General features: G+C 40.7%; 1 protein-coding gene across 5 annotated transcripts in view; it reads left to right on the top strand.

Annotated features, from left to right (window-relative positions):
• Nucleotides 1-24710, top strand: part of gria1a (glutamate receptor, ionotropic, AMPA 1a) — a 73360-nt gene that overhangs the window by 6154 nt on the left and 42496 nt on the right. For all 5 annotated transcript variants that reach the window (XM_040015704.1, XM_040015701.1, XM_040015702.1 and 2 more), the window contains exons 3-5: nt 14087-14326; nt 19431-19615; nt 24016-24069. In XM_040015704.1, the coding sequence (XP_039871638.1) occupies nt 14087-14326; nt 19431-19615; nt 24016-24069 (479 nt within the window). The remainder of the gene's footprint in view (nt 1-14086; nt 14327-19430; nt 19616-24015; nt 24070-24710) is intronic.

Raw genomic sequence — 24710 nt, 5'->3', positions numbered from 1 at the left:
TCTTTTCCATTTCTAGGTGCAAACCGACATGTTTCAGTTGGGGTGAAAGCAATGAGTGGAAGAGGGTGGTGGTGGGGGTGTAGGGAGTTAAGCTGCAATTTCAAGCCCGGTGGCTGGTGTCAGTGAAGCTCTGGCATGTTGTATTTGGGTTTTTTTTTTTCCTGTTGTAGCAATTGTATCAGTCGTTGAGGTCCATCTGTGGTGAGTGACTTCCACAGTGCATGCATGTTCAGAGGGATTACAGAGTATTCAATTTGCTATTGAAAATGGCAGACAAAAAGCAGATCACTGCTCCCTTCTGACTGTTTGGGACATCACAGTTATTTGTCAAGAAGAAAACAAAAGGAAAAAAAACGAGAAAAAAAAACTTGTGGCAGTTCTCTTGGGCTAGAGTCTGGCAGGTGCTGGTTTGATGAATGAGAAGACTCCGTTTTTTGGTTTTTTTTCTTGCTACAGAGCACCAGGGATAGAGAAAGGCCCATAGCAATCAATGCAGATCAGCCAAAACCTCTCCCAGAGCAGCAGACTGATAGGATGCAGAGCAGGAGGGGGGTAGATTTTTTTCCCCATGTTCTGTGCATGTGTGTGTGCGCTTGTATTGCTTTGTACAAGGAAGACAGAGGGAATGTACACATGGGGCAGGGAGGCAAGAAGAGAGTAATGGCTGCGAAACAGAAAATAAGCAACCTGTCATTTAATATCTTCGCCCTCATGTGACTTTTTCTAAGAAAGACTTGCCACATGAAAGTGAACTGACCAGCCAGTTGTGGCAATCCAAATTCTGTTGTGAAGACAAGACCACAGCCTTTATCACACATCTTATTTAGCCCAGAAACGCACACACGTTACTGATGATTGTGTCCACTCTGTTTCAGTTTGTCCCCCTCATTGTCTTTCAAAACCAACTCCAAATCCTCCTCTGTATTCATGCAAGCTCACCAAGTATTTAAAACAAATCTGTCGCCTCTGGAGGTAATGGGAGCTGGGACGTGGAGGTCTGAGCTGAGACATCTGGGGCTGGCAATTAGAAAACAATGTGTTCGCGGATGAGGACCAGGATTTGTGTTGCAGGGTGGAGGGACGAGCGCCTGATGATGGCAGCTGTCATGTTTTTGCAGCAAAGACAGAAGCGGAGTCCCTCTTTTGTCATACAGTGCATTATAGGAGCCTCTGTGTACTGTAATGAGGAACAAAGCCTACAAGCATATTAAGCAGTGTCACACAATACAACTGCTGTTGTCGTTGGCACAGTTGCGCAGATTACACAAAAGTGACACAAGAACTGCAACAGTTGTTAAAAGTCGCAGAAGCAGAAAAGGCAAGAAATGAAACAGAAAATCATGCATCATCACATATTTTGCCTTACAGCTTAGACTGTTGTGTATATTTCCTTATGTGTAGTCGCATTAACTTGTGTGGCTGAAGTGTTACAAATCAGACAGATAAATGCATTGCAATACTAGATTTAACTTTTTGCTAGCATAAATTAGCATTATAAATGATACCTGGATGGTCATCATGCCTGTCAGTCTTGGCTGTCAAACTTAGCCAAGCGTGAAAAACCCACAAGATAATGTAATTATAATTACGTATTAACATTACTAATTTTGATACTATGGATGTCAAACTTGATACTAAAATAAGTATCTAAATAAACAAATGACTCTAATAATTGCTACTGAAAATTACTGTTGGAATGGATATGCATTTGCAGCATTATTGATGCAAGTATTGATATCCACGCTGTCTTTGTCTCTTCCAGTTGACACACAGCTTTACACAGCAGACGGGCAGGCACATAGCCCCTCCCCTCACTAGCAGCTAAACACATGAAATGTGGTTGATATTCACAACGCTATTAACTATTAGCAATTATCCGATACAAATAACCATCTGTTATCATTATGTAGCAGCTAGCAGCTGTGACCAATAATAAGATTGTAACGGTAATGCTGGAGCTAGCGTTGTATGTCCTGCACGTCTGTAACATTACAGTGTTAATTTAAAAGGATAAAAAAATTTGTGCATCTATCTACACTCAACAAAAATATAAACGCAACACCTTTGTTACTGCTCCCATTCCCCATGGGATGGACGTAGAGACCTAAAATTCATTCCAGATACACAATATAACCATCCCTCCCAAACAGTGGTCACAAATCAGTCCAAATGTGTGGTAGTGGGCACATCTGCCATATTGAGATAATCCATCCCACCTCACAGGTGTGCCACATCAGGATGCTGATCTGACATCATGAGTAGTGCACAGGTGTACCTCAGACTGCCCACAACAAAAGGCCACCCTGGAATGTGCAGTTTTGTCTCACAGCAAAATGCCACAGATGCCACAAGCAATGAGGGAGCGTGCAATTGGCATGCTGACAGCAGGAATGTCAACCAGATCTGTCGCCCGTGCATTGAATGTTCATTTCTCAACCATAAGCCGTCTCCACAGGCGTTTCAGAGAATATGGCAGCACATCCAGCCGGCCTCACAACCGCAGACCTCGTGTAACCACACCAGCCCAGGACCTCCACATCCAGCAGGTTCACCTCCAAGATCGTCTGAGACCAGCCACCCAGACAGCTGCTGGAACAATTGGTTTGCACAACCAAACAATTTCTGCACAAACTGTCAGAAACCGTCTCAGGGACGCTCAACTGCATGCCCGTCGTCCTCATCGGGGTCTTGACCTGACTCCAGCTCGTCGCCGTAACAGACTTGTGTGGGCAAATGCTCACATTCGATGGCGTCTGGCACGTTGGAGAGGTGTGCGCTTCACGGATGAATCATGGTTCACATTGTTCAGGGACAGATGGCAGCTGAGAATGTCCCAGTTCTTGCATGGCCAGCATACTCACCGGACATGTCACCCATTGAGCATGTTCGGGATGTGCTTGACCGGCGTATACGACAGCGTGTACCAGTTCCCACGAATATCCAACAACCTCGCACAGCCATTGAAGTGGAGTGGACCAACATTCCACAGGCCACAATTGACAATCTGATAGACTCCATGCGACGATGTGTTGCACTGCATGAGGCAAATGGTGGTCACACCAGATACTGACCGGTTCTGGGTCCCCAGACCCCCAATAGCGCAAAAAACTGCACATTCCAGGGTGGCCTTTTGTTGTGGGCAGTCTGAGGTACACCTGTGCACTACTCATGATGTCAGATCAGCATCCTGATGTGGCACACCTGTGAGGTGGGATGGATTATCTCAATATGGCAGATGTGCCCACTACCACACATTTGGACTGATTTGTGACCACTATTTGGGAGGGATGGTTATATTGTGTATCTGGAATGAATTTTAAGTCTCTACGTCCATCCCATGGGGAATGGGAGCAGTAACAAAGGTGTTGCGTTTATATTTTTGTTGAGTGTATGTTTCTGTTAAAGTCTGAGATTTAATTCTGAGAAAAGACTACCAGCAATTAAATAGAAACATCTGCAGCACCATCTCAGAAAACATAGATAGATAGATGTGTAGAAGAGCATCATGAGAGATAGGTCCTTGATGAATAAGAACAACAACATGATACCACTATTAATATTGATATAAACGAGCCTCTAGAAACTGCCAAACAAAGGCTCACAGCTCAAGCCAGTAGGCTGAAGAGATATAGCAAGAGAAACAGAGGCCAAGAAAATAAATGCCTTGTTCTCCAAAGATCCGTTCAGGATGTACTCTCGCAGAGCTACAGTGGGGCAAAAAAGTATTTAGTCAGCCACCGATTGTGCAAGTTCCCCCACTTAAAATGATGACAGAGGTCAGTAATTTGCACCAGAGGTACACTTCAACTGTGAGAGACAGAATGTGAAAAAAAAATCCATGAATTCACATGGTAGGATTTGTAGAGAATTTATTCGTAAATTAGGGTGGAAAATAAGTATTTGGTCACCTCAAACAAGGAAAATCTCTGGCTCTCACAGACCTGTAACGTCTTCTGTAAGAAGCTTTTCTGTCCCCCACTCGTTACCTGTATGAATGGCACCTGTTTGAACTCATCATCTGTATAAAAGACACCTGTCCACAGCCTCAAACAGTCAGACTCCAAACTCCGCCATGGCCAAGACCAAAGAGCTTTCGAAGAACACCAGGAAAAGTATTGTAGACCTGCACCAGACTGGGAAGAGTGAATCTACAATAGGCAAGCAGCTTGGTGTGAAAAAATCAACTGTGGGAGCAATCATCAGAAAATGGAAGACATACAAGACCACTGATAATCTCCCTCGATCTGGGGCTCCACGCAAGATCTCATCCCGTGGGGTCAAAATGATCATGAGAACGGTGAGCAAAGATCCCAGAACCACACGGGGGGACCTGGTGAATGACCTGCAGAGAGCTGGGACCAAAGTAACAAAGGTCACCATCAGTAACACACTACAACGGCAGGGAATCAAATCCCGCAGTGCCAGACGTGTTCCGCTGCTGAAGCCAGTGCATGTCCAGGCCCGTCTGAAGTTTGCCAGAGAGCACATGGATGATACAGCAGAGGGTTGGGAGAATGTCATGTGGTCAGATGAAACCAAAGTAGCACTTTTTGGTATAAACTCAACTCGTCGTGTTTGGAGGAAGAAGAATACTGAGTTGCATCCCAAGAACACCATACCTAATGTGAAGCATGGGGGTGGAAACATCATGCTATGGGGCTGTTTTTCTGCCAAGGGGACAGGACGACTGATCCGTGTTAAGGACAGAATGAATGGGGCCATGTATCGTGAGATTTTGAGCCAAAACCTCCTTCCATCAGTGAGAACTTTGAAGATGAAACGAGGCTGGGTCTTCCAACATGACAATGATCCAAAACACACCGCCCGGGCAACAAAGGAGTGGCTCCTTAAGAAGCATTTGAAAGTCCTGGAGTGGCCTAGCCAGTCTCCAGACCTCAACCCCATAGAAAATCTGTGGCGGGAGTTGAAAGTCCGTGTTGCTCGGCGACAGCCCCAAAACATCACTGCTCTCGAGAAGATCTGCATGGAGGAATGGGCCAAAATACCAGCTACTGTGTGTGCAAACCTGGTAAAGACCTATAGTAAACGTATGACCTCTGTTATTGCCAACAAAGGTTATGTTACAAAGTATTGAGTTGTATTTTTGTTATTGACCAAATACTTATTTTCCACCCTGATTTACGAATAAATTCTTTACAAATCCTACCATGTGGATTCATGGATTTTTTTTTCACATTCTGTCTCTCACAGTTGAAGTGTACCTCTGGTGCAAATTACTGACCTCTGTCATCATTTTAGGTGGGGGAACTTGCACAATCGGTGGCTGACTAAATACTTTTTTGCCCCACTGTAGTTAGCTGAGAAAAAACTGGCTATAACATTATTCATTTATCAAGCACTAACAGTCAAATGTTTGCTAGGTGTGTTTTTTTTTTTTTTTTCAAATAAATACATTTTCTACTTTTGCAGCTCTAGATAGAAATGATTTTTTGCAGCGCTCATAAATTCTGCTCAGTGACCACAATCATTTCCCACGAGCTCGGCTGGAATCTGTTGAAGAAGGTTTTTAATTCATACAGAGGTTCCTAGTGAATTAGCTTGCTGGTTGTGAGTTTGGCTCTTCTTGCCCCTCATATCCACTTCCATCACTTCCCCTGTCAGAGAAATGAAAGCGTGTGAGCAGGACTGTCCCTCTGCACCTGTCGACACTGATACGCAGATGGGGAGATAATTGCGAAGGGATAATTGTTAAGGAGATAATTGGAGTTTCCATACCCCCTGACAGGAGCTGGTCTGGGCTATGTTTCTGACCCATTGCCCAGGTAAGCATTTGTTCAGCAGGCGGCAGGGCTCCGCAGCAAACCAGATTGGAGACGTGGTGAGAAACAGTAAGAAGGAGAGACAATAGCTTGGCGTGAAAGGGTTAGAGAGTGAGACACCAGAAGAGAGAGAGATGTTCGGAGCAGAGGGGAGTGCTTTCACACCCTCGATTACCCATTTAATGAGGCGATGCGGTGCCATTGTTTTATTACTTAGAGGAAATAGGAGAGATCTAGATTTCACTGTGTGGTCCCTTTATTTCCCACTGCTAGGCTGGCATCTGTTCTCTTTGTTCGCAGCATTCTCCTTATCATTTCCTCTCACAGACACCCGTGCTTCTCTTTCTTTGCCTTCTGTCTGCTGTCACCTACATTTTCAAGACTCACTTCATTTTTTGCTCATCCTTATTAACCTTCCGTGGCCCCGTTTTCAACTAATATAAACTCTCATGAGTATCCAGTGCGCCCTGACTTACAGTCTAAGTCCTGTTTGGTTGTTCAGCTGTTGGTCCCACATCTCCCCCAGAGTTCAGTGTCTTCCTCTCTGGATTTAGTCGATATTTTCCTTATTTTGCCCCCTTTCTTACTCCTTCAGCCACTCTTTTTTTATCCTCTATCTCAATTTTCCCTTTTTCTTTGTTGCAAAACACAATTTTATTGCTTTTGTTGATGAAGTACATCTCTTTTGAGCTTGGGAAGGTAACACTGTTTAACCTGGGAAACAACAAATCGCTGGAGCAACAAATTGCCGTCTGTCAAAAAACCAACGCCCTTTTTAAAACCTCTTGAACCAGTTTTGACTCCCTTAACTCTTAAGTATCGATTTTCTGGAACATACATGGATCAAAGAATTACCACTACAATGCGCTATGACTAAAAATACTCGTTGGCAGATTTTTCAGGATTTTTAAGGCGATGCAACTGAAAACTGCTTTGACAGCAAAACCCTCCTACGCAGTCATGTCTGGAGACTTTCATGCAGATCTGGGTTGGTGCTGTGTTTTGGTCCCCTGGGTCCCTGTCCTCTGCGCAGAAGGAGATTGATTGCACTGTGTGAGTCATGCTGTGTTGGAGGGCTCGCAGAGTAGGCCACCTCCACCCCATCACCTGGGGGGTTCTTTACAAGCACGATCTGTGTGTGATACGCTGTCTTGTCAAACCCAGTGAGACATTATTGTTATTTTTTATTTTTTTTATTGAAATATTTTTGAGCTAGCGCTTAACGTTTATGAAGGGGTATTGTTTTTTACCCTTAAAAGAAAAATCAGGTCTGAATGCTTGCATACAAATGTGCGGTCTGATTGAATCGGTTATTGACTTCTTTTGCTCGTCCTTTCATTAACATAGCTGATTAGCTCTCCTGAAGATGGATGAGACCAGAGGGACCACAACATGCTCTCTGTTTTTATTACATACATTATCTGGCAGTTATTAGCCATGGGTGGCTGAGTGGAGGATAACTGTGCGCCGAGCAGTGTCTGGTGTCAGATGTGTTTATCTCCCCTCAAAGTGCTCTGTGGTTGATTGAGTGACCCTTCACCCTTGTGAAGGTGGTGTATTTTGCTGCCTCATGTGACAGCTGCCTTCCTGCTGGTGTCATTCCACTCATGTTTCCAAAGGATACTTTAAACTAAGTGCAGAAAAGTACCAAACCTTAGGATTATCAGTGTAAGCCAGCCAAGAAAAGGAAGTTTACTTTTCTGAAAACAAAAAATGTAAAATGTTTTTTATATAGATTTTTCGTTATTTTGTGAGGAATTTAAGGCTTTCATTACAGAACCAGGAGCAGAAAAATGACAGGAAATGGTATCCAACTAGCCTCTCTGTTGCTTTAGCTACTAGGTTCATACCTACACTGCAACCAATACATTCACTTCTAAAAAGAAATGTTTGACAGCCTAGTGGATTGCTGCTGATTTTGTCTCCCCTAAATTTTAGATGAAGGCCTATAAAATCTATTACATGACAGTTCAAGAATCAATAAAGTATCTTCGCTTCCAGTAATAAACAGTGTAAGAAAGATAAGAAAGACATCAACCTGCTAGAATCATTTGGGTAGTGACTGTGCCATGCTGTACATATCTCAACACTAGTTTTACCGCAGACTAACACCTCATGTTAGAAATGATAGAACTGGGATATTTGGTATTTCGTACTAAACAAAAAGTCCACAGGACAGTGATAAATTGTGCAGGTGCTTAGCAGGATTAGAACCTATTGTAGACACTGAAACTATACTTGAGGTTTTCAGTTATGTGATGTTGTTTTTACCTGACATAAATAGGACTATTGACAGATCATTCCACTGTCTCGAGCGTTGAGAACCACTTTGTATCACTTGGAAAAATAGGCCAAATAAGCAGTGTGTCCCAGGGCTAATTATAAAAGCGTCTCATTATCATCATCAGGATTTTATGTATAAAGACATTTTAAATGAAAATATATTTAAATATAAATGATCTGAGGATTTGATTTTGTGTTAATATGAATGATACATGTAGGAATCTTACCCGTAGTTGTCATTTTAGGGGGCAGGATTGGAAGCATAAGATCCACAAGAAACTTGACTTACCTTGAATTTTGCGTACCGTTTCTATAAAATGGTGCTACAGGTTCACAGCCGCTGGTCACTGTGCATTCATTCCTTTATAAAATGTAACTGTGCTGATTAATCAATCAAACCATAATAGCTTCATTGGAACTACAGGAAATCTGCAGTTTTATATCCGTGCAGTAGTTCCGGAGCTCTTTTGTAACAGATCTCGATGTTCATCCCTTGATTTTATGATGTTGCTCCAGGGTTGTGAGGGAAAAAAATTAGACAGGACCTTTAAATTTCTCACACTGGGCATTTTTTGTTTCCTAATTTCTTATTTTTTTAATTTCCTTTTTCAAGAATGCATGAATAATTGAATAATGTGTTTGGTTTTCCTCTTTCTATAGGCTGAAAAGGGACTAGTTGGAAAATCGTGATGATGTAAAGGTGTAGGATTGGGTGAAATGACTTTATGAATCAGTCTAGCAACAGTATGCTGAGCTAGAAGAAAGCTGGATTTAGCAGCTTGCAGCGCTCAGTCTTAGTCTAGTGATGCCCGCAGGAAAAATTCATGATTTCATAGCATTTGAAACAGATTTCTTTGAAGTTTCACAGTAAATAATACACCGAACTGAGAACGGTATACGGTCGACCAGAGGATAAGATGAGCAACCAAATCGGATGTCCTATTTTATGGAGTCATCTGGCATGTCATTCCTCAGTAGTGAGGCTCTATCAAAAAAAAAGATCTTTATGGATGACTGAACAAGAACTCTCCAATCAGTATGCTCCCTCCAGCTAAACCCAGCTTCCTGTTGCTGTGAAATTTCCTGTCTACCGCTGACCTTAATGTTGCACATTATAATAGCATGTATAACCCAAGGGAGGAAAATAGTAGCTACGTGTGTCCCTCCTGTGTGTGTCTGCGTGTGTTTGTGATTCTGATACACATATCAGAATTTGTGGTTTGTCTATGGTCTCCGTAAACCTGTGAGTCCAGATTACATCAATTACTGATTTAGCATTAGGCACAGCACTCAAATGACATTTGTTATACAGTATTGATTCTTTCAAACCTGTTTGTGTGAAGCCCTAAAAATACATTTGTGAGGGCTCTTGGTACAATTCAATTCAGCTGCATTGATTTTTTTTTTCTTATTTATTTCTTTTTGGCATGTCAAGCAAACCCGGACTATTGAAAAAAAGAATCACATACACCCACAGAAAGAAGCAATTTTTTAATACCGCGTTTCTGTACACAGGTTAGGGAACTGCTGATGTGGAGCTGCTGGGAGGCAGGCATGTGCAAGGGCACCTTGACACCTCTGACTTATATATCAGATATATATATATATATATGTATTTTTTTTTTTTTTTCTGGCGAATACTGACATATCCTTAAATGAATTTCTTTTGTTTTCCCAAAAATCTGTCGAATATATTTTTTTCCTATCCATCAAAACTAACAGGATGCTGTTTTAATACTTAAAGTGTACTTTTTTTAGCCATCAAGTTGTCTATCCATATTTCTATCGTAAACCGTTATGGTCACTATTAAGGAGGCACCTTTTCCAAACACCGGCCCAATAGCCCGTCAGATGCAGGAGCAACTGTCACAAACATCCCTCTTTCATGCAGCCAGCACAGACACATCTGTCATTTAAAATTTGGCTCATGCTAAGCAGAAGAACAGCTGCAGGGCATAGGAAACAGAGAACAGTGAAGACGTGAGTGCGTGAGTTGTTTCTGACAGTTCCTCCTGTTGCGTGAGTATCAGCCCCTTTAGGAATTGAGTTTCTCTCACTCTCTTTCTCTCTTTCTTTCTCTCCTTTTTTCTGCCGCCCAAAGCTCTGTGGCCACAACAAATGCAAATCAACATCTTGTTCATTCATAAGAAAAGCCTGGTATGGATAAAAATGTCAGCTCGGTTCCAATGAGCTTTCCTGCAGCTGTATGCAGTAAACAATTAGTTGCTGACTTTTTGGACATTGTTATGGGTAATTGGTGGTAATGCATTTAAACTTAACTTTGTGGGGTTCTCACATATTTTTTTACAGTGCTGCCATCTTAGGGAGGAGCCACCAAAACAGGCAAATGATAGTCACTCATAATAATCAGGTTGATGAATTACATTCATTTAAAATGAAGCACAGTTACAGATAGGCACCATTAGACAATGTTAAGATTTCAATAGTAAACACACACAGGCCTAACTGTAAGAGTTAAGAGGTTAGTAATGAAACTCTCAGAGACTGATTGCAATCCGCTGTGTGTATGAGTTTATCAAATATCTGCTAACTCAGCTACAGCTGCAAAATCAATCGGGGCTTTATTGGTTATTCATAATTATTTATCCCACAAAAAGAGAAAGTATAAAGAAATCACAAAGGCTGCTATCATACACCACAGGTAATTTGTCACAGTTTTACAGTTAAATCATTTGTTACATGGATGCTCGGCTTATACACGGCTGTTGAAATATTATAATTTTAGTGTTAGTAGTGGTGGGCAGCCGATCAGGAGCACAGAGCTTTAAATTCTTTTAAACAGTTAACTTCACGAGCAAAAAGTCACAGATATTTCTCACTCGCATAGTATGATCCCTGGCACACAGGAGCTCACTGTCTAACTGCTTTTATGCAGACAAGGCCAAAATGGATGAAAAGGAAAGATGAAGCAGAGAGAAAAGTATCCTTTAGTGTTTTTGTTTTTTGTAGTTTAGTTACTTTTTCCAGATGTACCATCCCTCACAGTAAAATTTTTTACCATATCAGCCCCAGTGAAGATGACTGTGTAGCTCAGCCAGGGAGATTCAAAGAGACTAGTTTTTTAAAATGGGCACTGACAAAGTTATGAGTAAACACAAATCATTGTGATATCTGCTAGCTAAACTCACACTCTGGTGGCCACTGAAAGCTCAGAAAAAGCAATGGCTAGCTTTTATTGTGGCTAAAGAGTTCAGTCTCTTATTGGTGATGTGGTGGAGGAAATGCTACCAGTGTCAGCTTGATATGAAACAAGTTAAAGTTAATACATGGCATAGATGATAGGATATTCAATACTCTGACTGAAACTGCAAAACCTGATGTAAACAGTGTTCATTTTTGATAAGGCAAAAATATGTTAATGAGTAATTCTCTGTAGGTAAGGCTGTAATGTTTATTATCATTTGCAGTTGATTTTTAATGGCAGTAAACTTGTAAATTAACAAGTTCCATTTTAATGACAATAATTTTCTGTTATTACAAGTTCATTTCTAATGGACCTCATAATGTAACAAGATCTATTTCAATAACAGTAAACTCTTCTTGTTTCATGTTTATTTTTAATGGCATAAATGTTTTAATGTTACAAATTTCCTTTTAATGGCAGTAATTTTGCAATTTTGGATGTTTTTTAATGTTATAATGTCACAAAACACTTCTAAAAGTAACATTATTATAAGGAAGTGTAACAAGTAGAACCTGAATTCTGGGTGCTGGTGTTTCTAAATTGCTCCCCCCGGCATTAATTTGTATGTATAGAGAGCCTGAGTTGAGCTAAGCTGGAGATGTTGGAACTGGGGTTATTTATATAACCAATAATAACAACCTTAAAAAAGGATAAATAGCTTCTAAATGAGAATCAGCAGAGCTTTGCCTCGCAGTTATAGCAAGTCAGAATTTGTTGGGCATTATCCCTTTCTCGTTTTAAGTGATAATAAAAATGGGATGCAGCGAAGCCCTACTGTCTTTCATTATTTCAGAAATTATCTAAGGATTTTGCAAAACCAAGTCACTTTTGCAAATTTGCTAATTCCTCGAGGTGAAAACCCTAATTATGACAAAATGTCCAAACACTCCACAATTCCCACTCCATCTTACGAAAGTCCTTTAGCAGCTCTGAGCTACTGTAATCCCTGCCAGAGAAACAGACTGTTGCCAGGGCAACCCCAGTCCTGCCACCATGGCAGCTGTAACTGTGGCGAGGAGATACGCAGTGCCAGAGTGGACAGGTGTTGCCGGGGTCTTTGAGATCAGTTTAGGTCTCTCAGCCCTGCGTCCAGTGCCGTTACACATGTGGAGCAACACTAACAAGCTGCTCACACACAAACAGACTCAACATGCTACCGGTGTGTACTGCTATCAAGACTCGGACTGCTGAGCTACGCTAATGCTTATGTCGAATTAGACAGGCGCATGGTTGTCTTGCCAACTCGGAGCAGGAGGTCTCTGTCGCATGGTTTTTGGGGTTTTTTTCCAAACGCACACACTGAAGTGATGAGAAATGACTCATATTCTGTGAAACATTGTAACCTGCTGTAGGGCAGAGTAATGGGGCACTGCACAAAAAGTCAAACAAGCTCCCGTTACCTTTTATTCAAGCAGAACATGGAGGATACCGCATCAAATTGGTCCTAGAAAATTGTAAGGGGATATATATAATGTGTGCTAGTGGAAAGCAGTAGCTGAGAGAGTGTCCATTTATTAGCAAGAGCATGAAGAAAAGATAGTTCTGTTACTGAGTCAGTGTGGCGAGGCGCAAAATGTCTATTTCAGGGCTTGCTTTAAGTACGGTGACTCACCAGGCTTTGGAGCACTAGAGGCTGCATATGTGTGTGCGTGTTCATGGCGTGTACGCGCGTGTATTTTTCTGTGATATCCCTGTTTTTTCTCCCACTCTCGGTTCCTCACTCTCCCTCTATCTCCGTCACACACACGTGCCTGACCGGAGGGTGCAGGTCTGTGACAGGTTAGGCATTTTGGGTATGGGCCATCCTCGCTCTCTGTCTTTCCCTCAGCTCCTAGCTGCAAGCTGGCCTTCGTGTGGGTACAGGCACCGTCTTCAATCTGTTTGGTAAATACTGAGATAAGTAAGGCCCACCCATCGCCATAGCAGAAAATAGCCCAGACCAGACCTGGAAGTGCAAAGATACCATGCTCTACTGAGAGCACGGTGAGGATATAAAGTGCCGAGAGAAGATCACGAACATAAATTAGCTATTTTAAGAATTTAGGGGGTGTGAAAGAAATCAGAGTGACAGACAGACAATGAGAGAGAGAAAAATGAAGGGACTGAGGGAGAAAGGCAAATGAGAGCTGGAAACCGCCTCCTGCTGCTAGTAAAATGTCAGTGGAACCCTGGGGATGCATTGATTAACCTCTCTACACCTAATCTGCCTCCACCACCTCCACCTTTCACTGAAGGCAAAACACACAGATTAATGCTATGCAGCTGGACCAGCAGATGAGCCCTGCATAAACATGCTATTGAGTACTAGTTAATAGCTCAGGCTCTAAAGACTTCACAGCACCCGGCATGCCACAGATATTTATTTCCTCTTTCTCTCTATCCTCCCACTTTAAAAACCAAAATTAAATCCAAACCATGGATTAAATTGATTTTAATTCAGACAAAATTCTGTTGTGGGATGTGGTTAGTTCAGTTTGACTAACCACATCCAGTGAAATTATTATTTTTTCGATTAGCCTGATCGTTTCTCAATTTCCTGGATATTCATCTTACTATAACCTTAGACTCAGAAAAGCTTCAGACCTGCACACGATAGCTCTACAGGCTAATTACAATAATTGCCTATTGGACCATATCACTCTTATCCTACTAGCGGATGTAGGCAGGATGGCGACAAAGTTTAATTTGACGCTTAATAGACGCTGTGTAACAGCAATGAAAAGATAATTAGATTGATGTTTTTGCTGATTTCATTGTTCAAAGGTTTAAAGACTAACACCCTGTATATCTGCTTGTTTTTCTGTTCTGTCCCTTGCAGTTTGCTCCCAGTTCTCCAAAGGTGTGTATGCCATCATTGGCCTGTATGACAGGAAGACAGTCAACATGCTCATGTCCTTCTGTGGAGCACTGCACGTCTGCTTTGTGACACCATCCTTCCCCATTGAAACAGCCAACCAATTTGTGATCCAGCTCAGGCCCGAGCTCCAGGATGCGCTGGTGGGAGTTATCGAACACTATGGATGGTCCAAGTTTGTCTACATGTACAGTTCCAACTCAGGTAGGAAAGCTGCTGGCTCTCTGTTTGACTTAATGTTTAGGCTTGCCTCAATCGTTACAAAAAAGAAGGATGTCAGAATCTGACGGTGGAATTTCTCTCATGAAAACGAGCATGCGTGCAGACGAAGACAGCCAGTACCAGTCGTTAGACCAGCCACCAGTTGTCATCTTTATATTGCCATGGCGACAGCAGCAGGGTCAATTTTAGCCATTGTGCAGCAACAAGCAGTCATCAGAACGCTTATTTTAGACCACCACTTTTTTACAGACAGGGAACACCGAAAAGAAATATTGACCTGCACTGACTATCAGATAAATCGCACAATGGTACGAAAGATTAAGCTTTTTATTGAGCGCTCCTCAACAGAGACCAGGGTTGCTGCAGTTCCTTTGTCCGTCCGATGAAAGAAAAAAACGAGTGCTGTAGCATTTAAATTGAACATTTTAATGACACTCCTGCATAGTCAGACAAAAATAAAGTAGCACACCTGTCAGCCTCCTGCTTCTTCCTCTCCATCTCCCCCAGAGCCAAACAGCTATAGCTTTCCCCATAATGCCAGGCCATCTGTCCCAGGTGTTGTGGGTTTTGGAGCATGACCATGATTTGTGTATTTTTTGTGTATGCCCAAAAGCAGGCGCACTTCAATACATTTAGGCTGTATGACAGCTTATTGCAGCTTGTATCTGCTTATGTGTTTGACTTGTGTGTGACAAATAGCAGATTTAAGTCAGCTTTAAAAGACAGATGCCATTATGTCATTCCACACAGCACACAATCAAGCAGTGACAGTAGAGATTTCACAGCAGTCTTTGGCCTGTCAATGCATGATGACCGTAGCGGCCACACATGCCCCTCAGATTTATTTTTTTTATCTTCTGTGATCCATTTATTAACTACTCACGAATTCTGCGTATGCCTGTGTGTGTGTGTATATTTGTGTCTGAGAGGGTCACCCCTGTGAGTAGTGGGATGGAGCCAGCAGAATCCATATCAGTCGTCTCTGTTGCTTGGATACTATACTGCAGTCACTCTTCCTACATGGTTATTTAAAGCCTTTAAAAGAAATCATATTTAGTTTGATCATTTTGTGTAGTATGGTATAGAGCGGCTGTGTTTGCCTCTTCTAAATGTTTCATCAAACTATCTTTTATTAGGTACACTGCATCAGTTAAGTTGACAGTGCCTTCAGGAGACTGTTGTAAATTGGCACTATATAAATAAAACTATATTAAATTGAATTGAACTGAATTGAATTTTCTAGCATGAAACTCTCGTACACTCTACAGTGTATCTCTTGTAAGTTACAACAACATATTATATTATAAGGTTTACCATAACCATACAAAACTATTTGTCATCATTTGTCTGTACTCTGTCTTAAAATTCATTATGAGGAACAAAGTGCAACCATATGTCGATAGTCTATGAACCCTAAACTCTGTGTCCTTTTTTTTGGAACTATAACAAGATCTCAGCTTTTGTAGGAATGTCCTCTACATGAAACAACACTGAGTATGAACACTGGCCAGAACCTTTACTTTGTTTCAGGAGCTTTGGCCACTTCTAGCTAAAGATTAACATAGCTTAACAGGGCTAGCCATCATAGCATAGGCTGTAGCGGTGAGCACTGTGTGTGAACTTTCTGTGAGGAGGAGCCATAGTGTATTTATTTCTGTGATTTTCTCTTATGCCAACAAACAAACAAACAAACAAAAATGCTAGATTATTGTTGCCTACAATGACCCAGGACACAAAAACAAATTTTGTGAAGTTTCACTTCCTGGTTTGAAAAAGTTCAGTTATTGGCCAGGAATCAAAGTTTAAACACAGCATAGCTAAACATTAACATTTTAACACTATTAAATTGAGAATTTTTTTAAAAAATACAGTATTTTACTGTAAAATTGGTGTGTTGCTCACTTAGTAGATGTACTTTCAGACCAGACTGTTACTGTGTAAACCTGCATTTTTCTGATTTAAAAAACCAAAAGCTCTCTAATTTCTAGTCTAATACATTCATATTCAATGTCTATCTATGTTAGAATTTTTCCAGTGTTTAATCCATTATCCAAAGCAGTCAAGGACATACAAATATATCACATGCATTATCACTCTCCTGCCACCTCAGAGGCTTTAGTATTTCCCCCCTTTTCTATTACCATTTGTCTTGCTCTCTTACAGCATCCCCTAATAAATGTGCCTATCATTTTTATTTTCAGAAGCCAAGAATGGGAAAACAAATTTGATAGCCCATTAAACCTATCATAAACAATATTCAGGAAATAGTTTGCTAAAGTGTTATTTTCTCTGTTCTTGATTGTCTGTTGCCCTGGTCGCCCATGTACTGCCTCTGGCCAAAAGGGTGCTTACGACAGCCAGATTCCATTATGATATCATTCTCTCTCAGTATGCCTTTGAGGGAACATTTTTGTGAGTTCTCCTGTCAGACTGACTTTGATTTAGAGGAGTGCATCAAGCACATTTAAAAATGCGAGAGGATATTTGAGGTAAATCAGTCGGTCAGTGAGGCAAGCAATCAATACTTCTGTAACAAAACAAATGAAAAATAAAGAAAACTTTAGAATCCATTAATGAGATTCAAATACTAATTTTAGCACACCTTAACTTGTATTTCAATGTAAAATCAGATTAAGAACTAAATAAGTATATTAGGTTTTTAAAAGAAATAGAAGAATTTAAAATAAATAGCAAAAGAATGAAAAGATGAAAATCAATTAACTTCCGGGTTCAATGTGTCCCAGCACTAAAAGTAGCTGCTAATGAAAATAATGAGTAAATTCACAGAGTTTCTCTTAAAGTCAGGATTATACAAAGATTTTACACAGTGGCTGATGGAAATAGGTAAAGCTAGAAATGGTGTGACTTTTGGAGTTAGTGTAACTAAGTATTTAAATTTCCCACCATAATAACAGTGACTGCATAATAATAATAATAAATTGTGCATTTGCATGTGTGTCAACTCCAAATGCTGAGCTAAGATAATGTTTGTGGTCGATCTCATTTAAAATTCACTCACATCTTCCAGCCAACGCAATAACACTGAACTGAAAAAAAAAGAAAAAGAGCGCAGCAGTGCAGCAGTGCAGCAGTGATGAGTTTGGTCGGTCCAGCTTTCATCAGCCGAGTGATCACACAAACAATTACAGCTCTTCCACGGTCTCGTATTATGATTCAGTTCATTTTATTTTTCACATCTCAGACTTGCAAAAGCATTCGCAGACATGGCGAACTTCCCGGCGTTGTAGGTGTAATTTGTAAAAGCTGAATAATTTTCACTGTTAATAATTAAGCGCAAAGTATGCCAACATAATAAACTGGTAGGTCCGTGTTTTCAAATATTTCGTAGACTAAAGTATGGCTTCAGATTTATGCAGCTAACTTATTTATTACAATTTTATATTCATGTTTAAACCATTTCCAGAGTAAATTATATGATTAGGTCTGCCGATTTTGCCCATCATTTTCACTGAACCAAGCACAACTTTTGAGAGAATGAGTTATACCTGGCGACAGGGTCACCACCTTTCTGTCTTTTGAGCTGACTCAGCCTTAAGCTGGAACTCTTTGCTTATAGTTTTATTTACAGTTTTCTTTATAGTTTTTGATGAGCTCTCTGGGAGGATTATCATATTTGGGAACACGGGTCCTGGTTACAAAGAGTGGTGCTGTCCATGGTGCTGAAACACTTACTAGCGCCACAGCTCGACTCCATTAAAGTACAGCCGGCCTCGTGACTTTATTCACAGCTCACTATCTCCTGTCTCCCCGTGCTCATCACTCTATCGTTCATCTTTCTGTTAAATGCGTCGGCACCATGAGGTAAAAAGGAATAGCCATGTACCAACCCCTCTGTATCAGTTCCATTCAGCATTCTCACATTTGTCTGGTTCCCTAATTTATTTACATGTGCTATATTGTGGTCATATATAGAGGTGAAACACCATCCATCTTTTTATTTCTTAATGACCTGTTGTCAAAAAAAGCAGCGTGAATTGCCTGGAGAGCAGCTGGTGTGCATTCTAATAAGACCAAGCAATCATCTTTCAGACGCTGTGACTTCATTTCTCATTCTTCTTTTGACAGGGTCTGTGTTGTTGCTGCTGTTGCTGTTGTTGTGGGAAAGCCAGTATTTGCGTGCATTTATCGTAGAATATATGTGAACCGCGTGATGTGCGGAACGAAGGAGTCTTTTAACAGCGCTTGCCAGCTAAGTAACATAGAAGCAAACACAACTACGTCGTGTATCAGTTTGCAATTCTAAATTTTGTGATTGCTATAATTCATTTGGGTAATGGCTGCCAGTCTGCCGTGGGTGAAATTACTTTATTTACTCTGTGGAACAACTGCGGCTGCCAGCTTGAGAGGAATCTGATTGGTCTGCTGCCAGCAGCAAAGAAGTACAACAGTGACTCAGGTTGTAAATCAGAGCTCAAGATCAATGTGTTCCATAATCACCTTTTATATCCTGTCTTAGCATGAGCCTTTAGCTTTTTGGCTGCTCTACCTGCTTCTCTGTGATGCTCGAATGAGTCAGCAGGGTATTGGTGACAGTGTAATTGAGTAGAGCCACCTGTAATTGGGGCTTGGAGGACTTAAAGCTTACTGTGAGTGTGTCGTCTAGCTGATTATTTGTTACCATGAAAATGGTGATTATTTAGCCCGGCGGTGTGCGAGTTGGAAATGTGCACCTGTATATGTCAGTGTGCTTAATGGACTATCGCATTCGTTACACTTTATCACCAGAGCTACAGGGGAGATTCTGATGGATAAGCTTATCAGGGGCAGTTTGGGTTTCTGTGCAGCTTCTGTTTGGCTCACAAGTTGTCTTAATTTATCTTGCAGTTCATAATATAACTACACAAAGCATGAGGTTACCCCGCATGTAATTTATTTCGCATGCTGTCTAATAAGATGTAGACACTGTTGGATTGCTCCCAGTAGATGAATACCAACTAGTCATTCATCATCTTTGCAGAAGTTCTGTTACAGGTGCCCACACAGTTACCTCCAGAGCTTTCTTTGCGCATTTCAGTTATTCCGTACACTTGGCAAAAACACATGTTCTCATTTCCTTGTCTTCCAGGTCTGTCTGTGCTGCAGAAGGTTCTTGACACGGCAGCAGAGAGGAATTGGCTGGTGACCTCAGTCAATGTGGAGACCATATCAAGTAATGCCTTTGCGAAGGTGTTCCAGGATTTGGACAAGCGAAAGGAGGGCCAGATTATCATTGACTGTGAGACTGAGAGACTCAACAACATACTGCAAATGGTAAAAACATTCACTCTTTTTTATGTTTTCACAATATATAATCTAATTTTAGCATAAAAACGTGGCCTCATAGCACAACAAAAGCATACAGCTGTTCTTTTAGACAGATGTCAAGCTAAGTATTAGTTATGTATGTGACTTAAGTTTAAAAGAATTCGTCGGACATACAAAAAAAGGCACAAACATTTCAGGACAAATTTATACACATTTTTATCAGATAAAGAAAGGAGGGGATATAAATTTAATGTGGTGGTTGGCTGTTGGTCTATTGTGATGTCTCGTCTGCTGGAGCATCAAGGACAGTAAAAGATAAATAACACAGCTTTGGCATTTGAAGCCAGCAGTTCTCCCATGATAGGATCATCACTTTCTCACCTCCGCATTGTTAAAAGGAAAAGGATCCTATCATTGCAATTGACTGTTCACAGCCCCTTCCATCAAACACAGACTGTCCAACCATAGCTTAGCAACTGTAACTAGGCAGAGCAGGTCCCTTGAACTCCAGATTATATCATGAAGGCGGTGTCTCTTTGTTGTTACCTTTATAAAGGATTATTAAAAACACAACAGGGAGATAATATGAAGAAAATGGTTCTGACTAATTATTCACAAAAACAGTAGTTTGGCTAAAGGAAGATATCACAGTAACCACCGCAGTTTACACATGATCCAGTACTAGGATGTTATGTTGGCAGTTTCCTTAGCAACTGCTAAAAATAGTGTTTAAAAATATGAAAAGTGAATGTTTATACGCTTGTAAGAATATTGTGATGGACACACACACTGTGTCATCACCCACTGGTTTTTGAAATGGCGTTTTTGACAATTAGGTTGTTTGGAGCCATAAATGAATATAGCTGGATGAGAGGGAACAGCGCTACATTATGGGCTAATGCTAGCTAGCTTTATTAGCAAAGTCCACAGACAGCTGTATGGGTGCATTTCACCGATAGTAGCTACAGTTTGTTTTTCTCTTGTTTAAATCACTAATTTGTTAGTCGTGTAACCAAGAGAAAAAAGTTAGACTAGTGTAAAAGATCCTAAGAAAACATTTAAACTGAGTCCACATTACAGCAAATATGTTATGTGTGTTACAGGAGCAATATGAAATTGTCAATCGTGTTCCTTGTTCAATATTATTTGGAAGCCGCTGAAATGTGGGCCATTTTTTGTCCTTTATAAAGTTACAAACACACAGCATCAGATTAGATGGCAGAGTATGTCTAACCTTTGTGATACTAACAGCATCCGCCTTGGTTTACGCTTGCTAGCATTCACATCCAGAACATGATTACACCTGGCTATGGATGCTTGGTTATGTTCCTGTTATTCTCCAGGTTTTATACATCAGTGCTAGTTAGGACAGCTGTCATCAGTTTATTTTTCCCCAGCTTGTTTCCACTGGTAGAAAGAACGTGAGTAGGGTGCTGGCTGTGTGTCAGGGCTGTAGCCCCAGGTAGTCGCCAGTGGTGTCATCTTTGAACCATCTTTGAGCGAGTAACTGCCTTTCTGCATTAATTAAAGAAAAATAATCCATTTAACGGACTATTATTTAACAGACTAGCAAATTTGGCAAACATTCAAACGTCTAGCTGACTAGTCAGGCTCATCCCTCATTTGGTTATTGGAATTAGCTCAAATGCAGCCTAGCAGACTGTGAACAGGCTTCCATAACAATATTAATTCAACTCAATGTAGTTTTAGCTTTATAACGCTAAATCAGTGGTGCTGTGAAGGTGCTGTTATGGTGTACAGTGTTTTACATTCAGCATTGTTAAAATCTGCTAAAAAGACCAGAACAGAACATTTTTATGCTGTAAAGTTTCAAATTTTAATACTGAAGGGGATTAGTTGCTTTTGGAGACAGCCTCAGGTGACAGTTTAACTCTTGAGGTTGTAAGGGCAGATTATTAAGTGTTGTTAATAAGAAGCAGTAGATACATTAAACCAATAATTTAGGATACAACATATACACTTTATTACTAAACTGTTACATTTCTTCTATTTATTAGTCATCCACATTAAACATCACCTCTGTGGATGCCTTGCCATGGACAGTCTTTTATCATGCACATTATCATGAATGAAGTACTTAGGTTCAAGAGACCCTTTTCACAGGGTTCTCAGTTTAAAATGAGCAAACTGGAAACATTAAAATATATTTTTCATCTAACTCATATACAGTACCCGAGTTTAATTACCGGGCTGCTAAGAAAAGCTGTCTTTCAATCAACAAAATCAGTGGTTGCTGACTCAAAATGAGCTGCTTTTATTCAACCGCTGTCTGAAACCAAGAACCCATTATTTCAAAAACTTTTGTTCACTTTGTTGTTTTTTGTGTGTGTGTGTGGGGGGGGGGGGGGGGGGGGTTACTGCCTCTTACAAGCAGGCATTCTGGCATAATATGAAGGCACCAAGGTGTAATTTGTTTTGCTTGTTGATTCCACGCATGTTATCAGTCTGACTGTCATAGTTCTTTATGTTTGTTCCAGAGAAGAAAAAAAAAAGTGCACACACATCCCCATCTGTATTTGTAGGCTATCACTGCTCTGTGTGAATGTTATTGATGGCCTGGTGTCTACAGTTAAGGTTATTGCATCAGTTCTCACCAGTTTATAGAAGCTGAGCCCGAGAAGTTCTCCATTCAGACAGCCACCATCAATCACCGACATCTGCTCCCTGCCTCCACGCTGCCCTGCCTGTGCACCCATCCAGCGAGAAACACATATATACACAACACCTCTGCTTGGTTTGCCCTTTAAACTCACAACTGATCACATCTAATTCATCTCATACTGTACAGATATTGTCTTACAATACAGCCACTGACAGTATATCACACAAACCGAGTGTAGAGGCAGTTTCATAGAAAAGCCACCGCAGAGATGTTTCAGTGGGTTTGCCAACAGAGAGACAAAAAGGGTGACCTGCTCTTTTTGGGCTGAACTCTGAATGACTCTTAAAATCTGCATGCATAATTTAAAAAAAGCTACTCAAAGCCAAAACTTTTCCATTTGACAGTCCAGTGTGGCTGTGTGTTTCCCCCTGTTGTACGGTGTATTGGTGTCAGTACTGGTTCGTGTCTCTCCTCCCTCCTTCTTGTTTTTCCTTGCCTGAGGCTTGGCCGCAGGGCTCCCCTCGTGTTGAGGTCATCATTAATAACAAATGCCACCTTCTGTCATGACCTACGGCATCATTAGACGCACACGCGAACACCACACAAACAAATGAGTGCACTTTGCACTGTATACACAAAGCAAAATGATTGCAAAGAGAAAGAGAAAGGAAAAACCATGTTTACCACACTGCCTGCATGGAGAGCATGAAGCAAACTTTATATTCACCGGGTTAAGGCTGTTATTAAGCTTTAAATTAATGCTGCTCACTTGACCTTATTTTATGCGACTGTTGTCAGGACACACACACACACAACCAAATTTGCTGTAGCTATACACAACAGCAGACTCGTTATTTAGCCAAGAAAAAAAAAAGAATTTAGCCACCAGCTAAGCATGACATTTTTTTCTTTTTAATCATATACTTAATCTACATTTAGATTTAAGTAAAAGTGACGCTCGGTTTACCTGCTCCACTCATAATATAAATAAACCATCTCTTAAAGTGTCCTGGCCCTTTGTGATTGGCCGACCTGCGACGCCTGCAGTGAAAGAATTATGACAGCGCAGGCAGGACAGAGATGCAGAGTGTAAGCGTGGGAGAAGGGCTGGCACAGTTCATCACTAACAGCCTGCGTTATTTCATGGTATTGTTAGACCTTGATGGAGCTCCAGGGAAGTAGAACTCTGTAAAATATTTAAATATCAGATCAAAGATCAAACCAGAGCTCACAAGGGAACAATACTGAGAGCAGAGAGAAGACTAGTAGGATTAGGAAGAGTCTGCCTCATGTCTTAAACTGTGTATATTTCTCAGTCTTTGCTTCTTCTTTTTTAATATTTAATTTTTAAGTTGTTCCCTCTTCGGGTTATGTATCAAAATTTTCTGTTGATACATTTTGCTTGGTAGATATTGTGCCATTTTCTTTGGAACAAATATCTGCATAAAGACAGCAGTGCTGTAAGAACACTTCTTCCATAGCAGAACCATTCATCACTGGCAGGAAAGGGAGGAAAGGACATTCTTTGACTCCAGAACTGTCATTTTCTCAAAGCCAACATGTTCAAAGGCCAGTCCCTTTGCTCTGATTTCCTGTTAACCTACTTTCTGCCTGTCCTGCACAAGATCAAATGCTTTACACTGTCCTGTCTGTGGTGTGATGCCGAGAGAGTGTCATATCCTTCCCCGCACTTTCTCACACATGAATATATTCGAAACAACCTTGTGTGCTCGTGTGTGTGGCACGCATTTTATTTTATGTCTCTTTTGTTCTTATCTTTCAGATTGTAGATCAAGGAAAGAATGCAAAGAGCTACCACTATATTCTGGCTAATCTGGTAAGAAAGACTATTTTCATTTTTTTAAAATTTCTTAACCCTTTAAGACCTACCATAGAACCCCAAGTCGCCAGAAGCTTATATTCTAGTTTTTACAATGCTGGGAGCCATTTTGGGAGCATTTCAAGTTGCGATCATCAATCAACCAGGATAGCCAGATTAATAATATGTAGTTCAGTAAGTGCAGAGGAATTACTAAATTGCAAAAAGGCAATAAAACTACAAAACATTGAAAATCGTTTTTTGCTTTTTACTATAGTTGTAGTTAGGGGAAATTTAAAGAGGCTTATCCCCAAAACTGTAAATACAAAAGATTTGCACAAAAGAGTTTCCACCAGAGAAATTTATGTGAGTGTCTTCACAGTTTTATTGTTGAAAATACACCAATTTTTTATACACTGCCAGGAAAACGAAAATAAATATTATACTGCAAATTTGCAAAAAAGCAGCATATGCATCAAAATAAACTATTTCCAGCAGTGCAATATGAGTCCTAAGCATCCCAGAAACGACACAGAAAGTCATAAAGTCAAAGATAACTTTTAAAAAGACCAGTATAGGCTCTGAGGGCCTGATAGTAAAAAAGACTACATTTCCGCGAAAATGACGTCACTTCCGGTTTCGGGCAGGTAATGGCGAAA

The sequence above is a fragment of the Simochromis diagramma genome, unplaced genomic scaffold (assembly GCF_900408965.1).
Source record: "Simochromis diagramma unplaced genomic scaffold, fSimDia1.1 OVJJ01000685.1, whole genome shotgun sequence".
NCBI classification, from domain to species: domain Eukaryota; kingdom Metazoa; phylum Chordata; class Actinopteri; order Cichliformes; family Cichlidae; genus Simochromis; species Simochromis diagramma.
The sequence above is the reverse complement of the archived record's forward strand: the minus strand, read 5'-3'. Positions and strand labels throughout refer to the sequence as shown.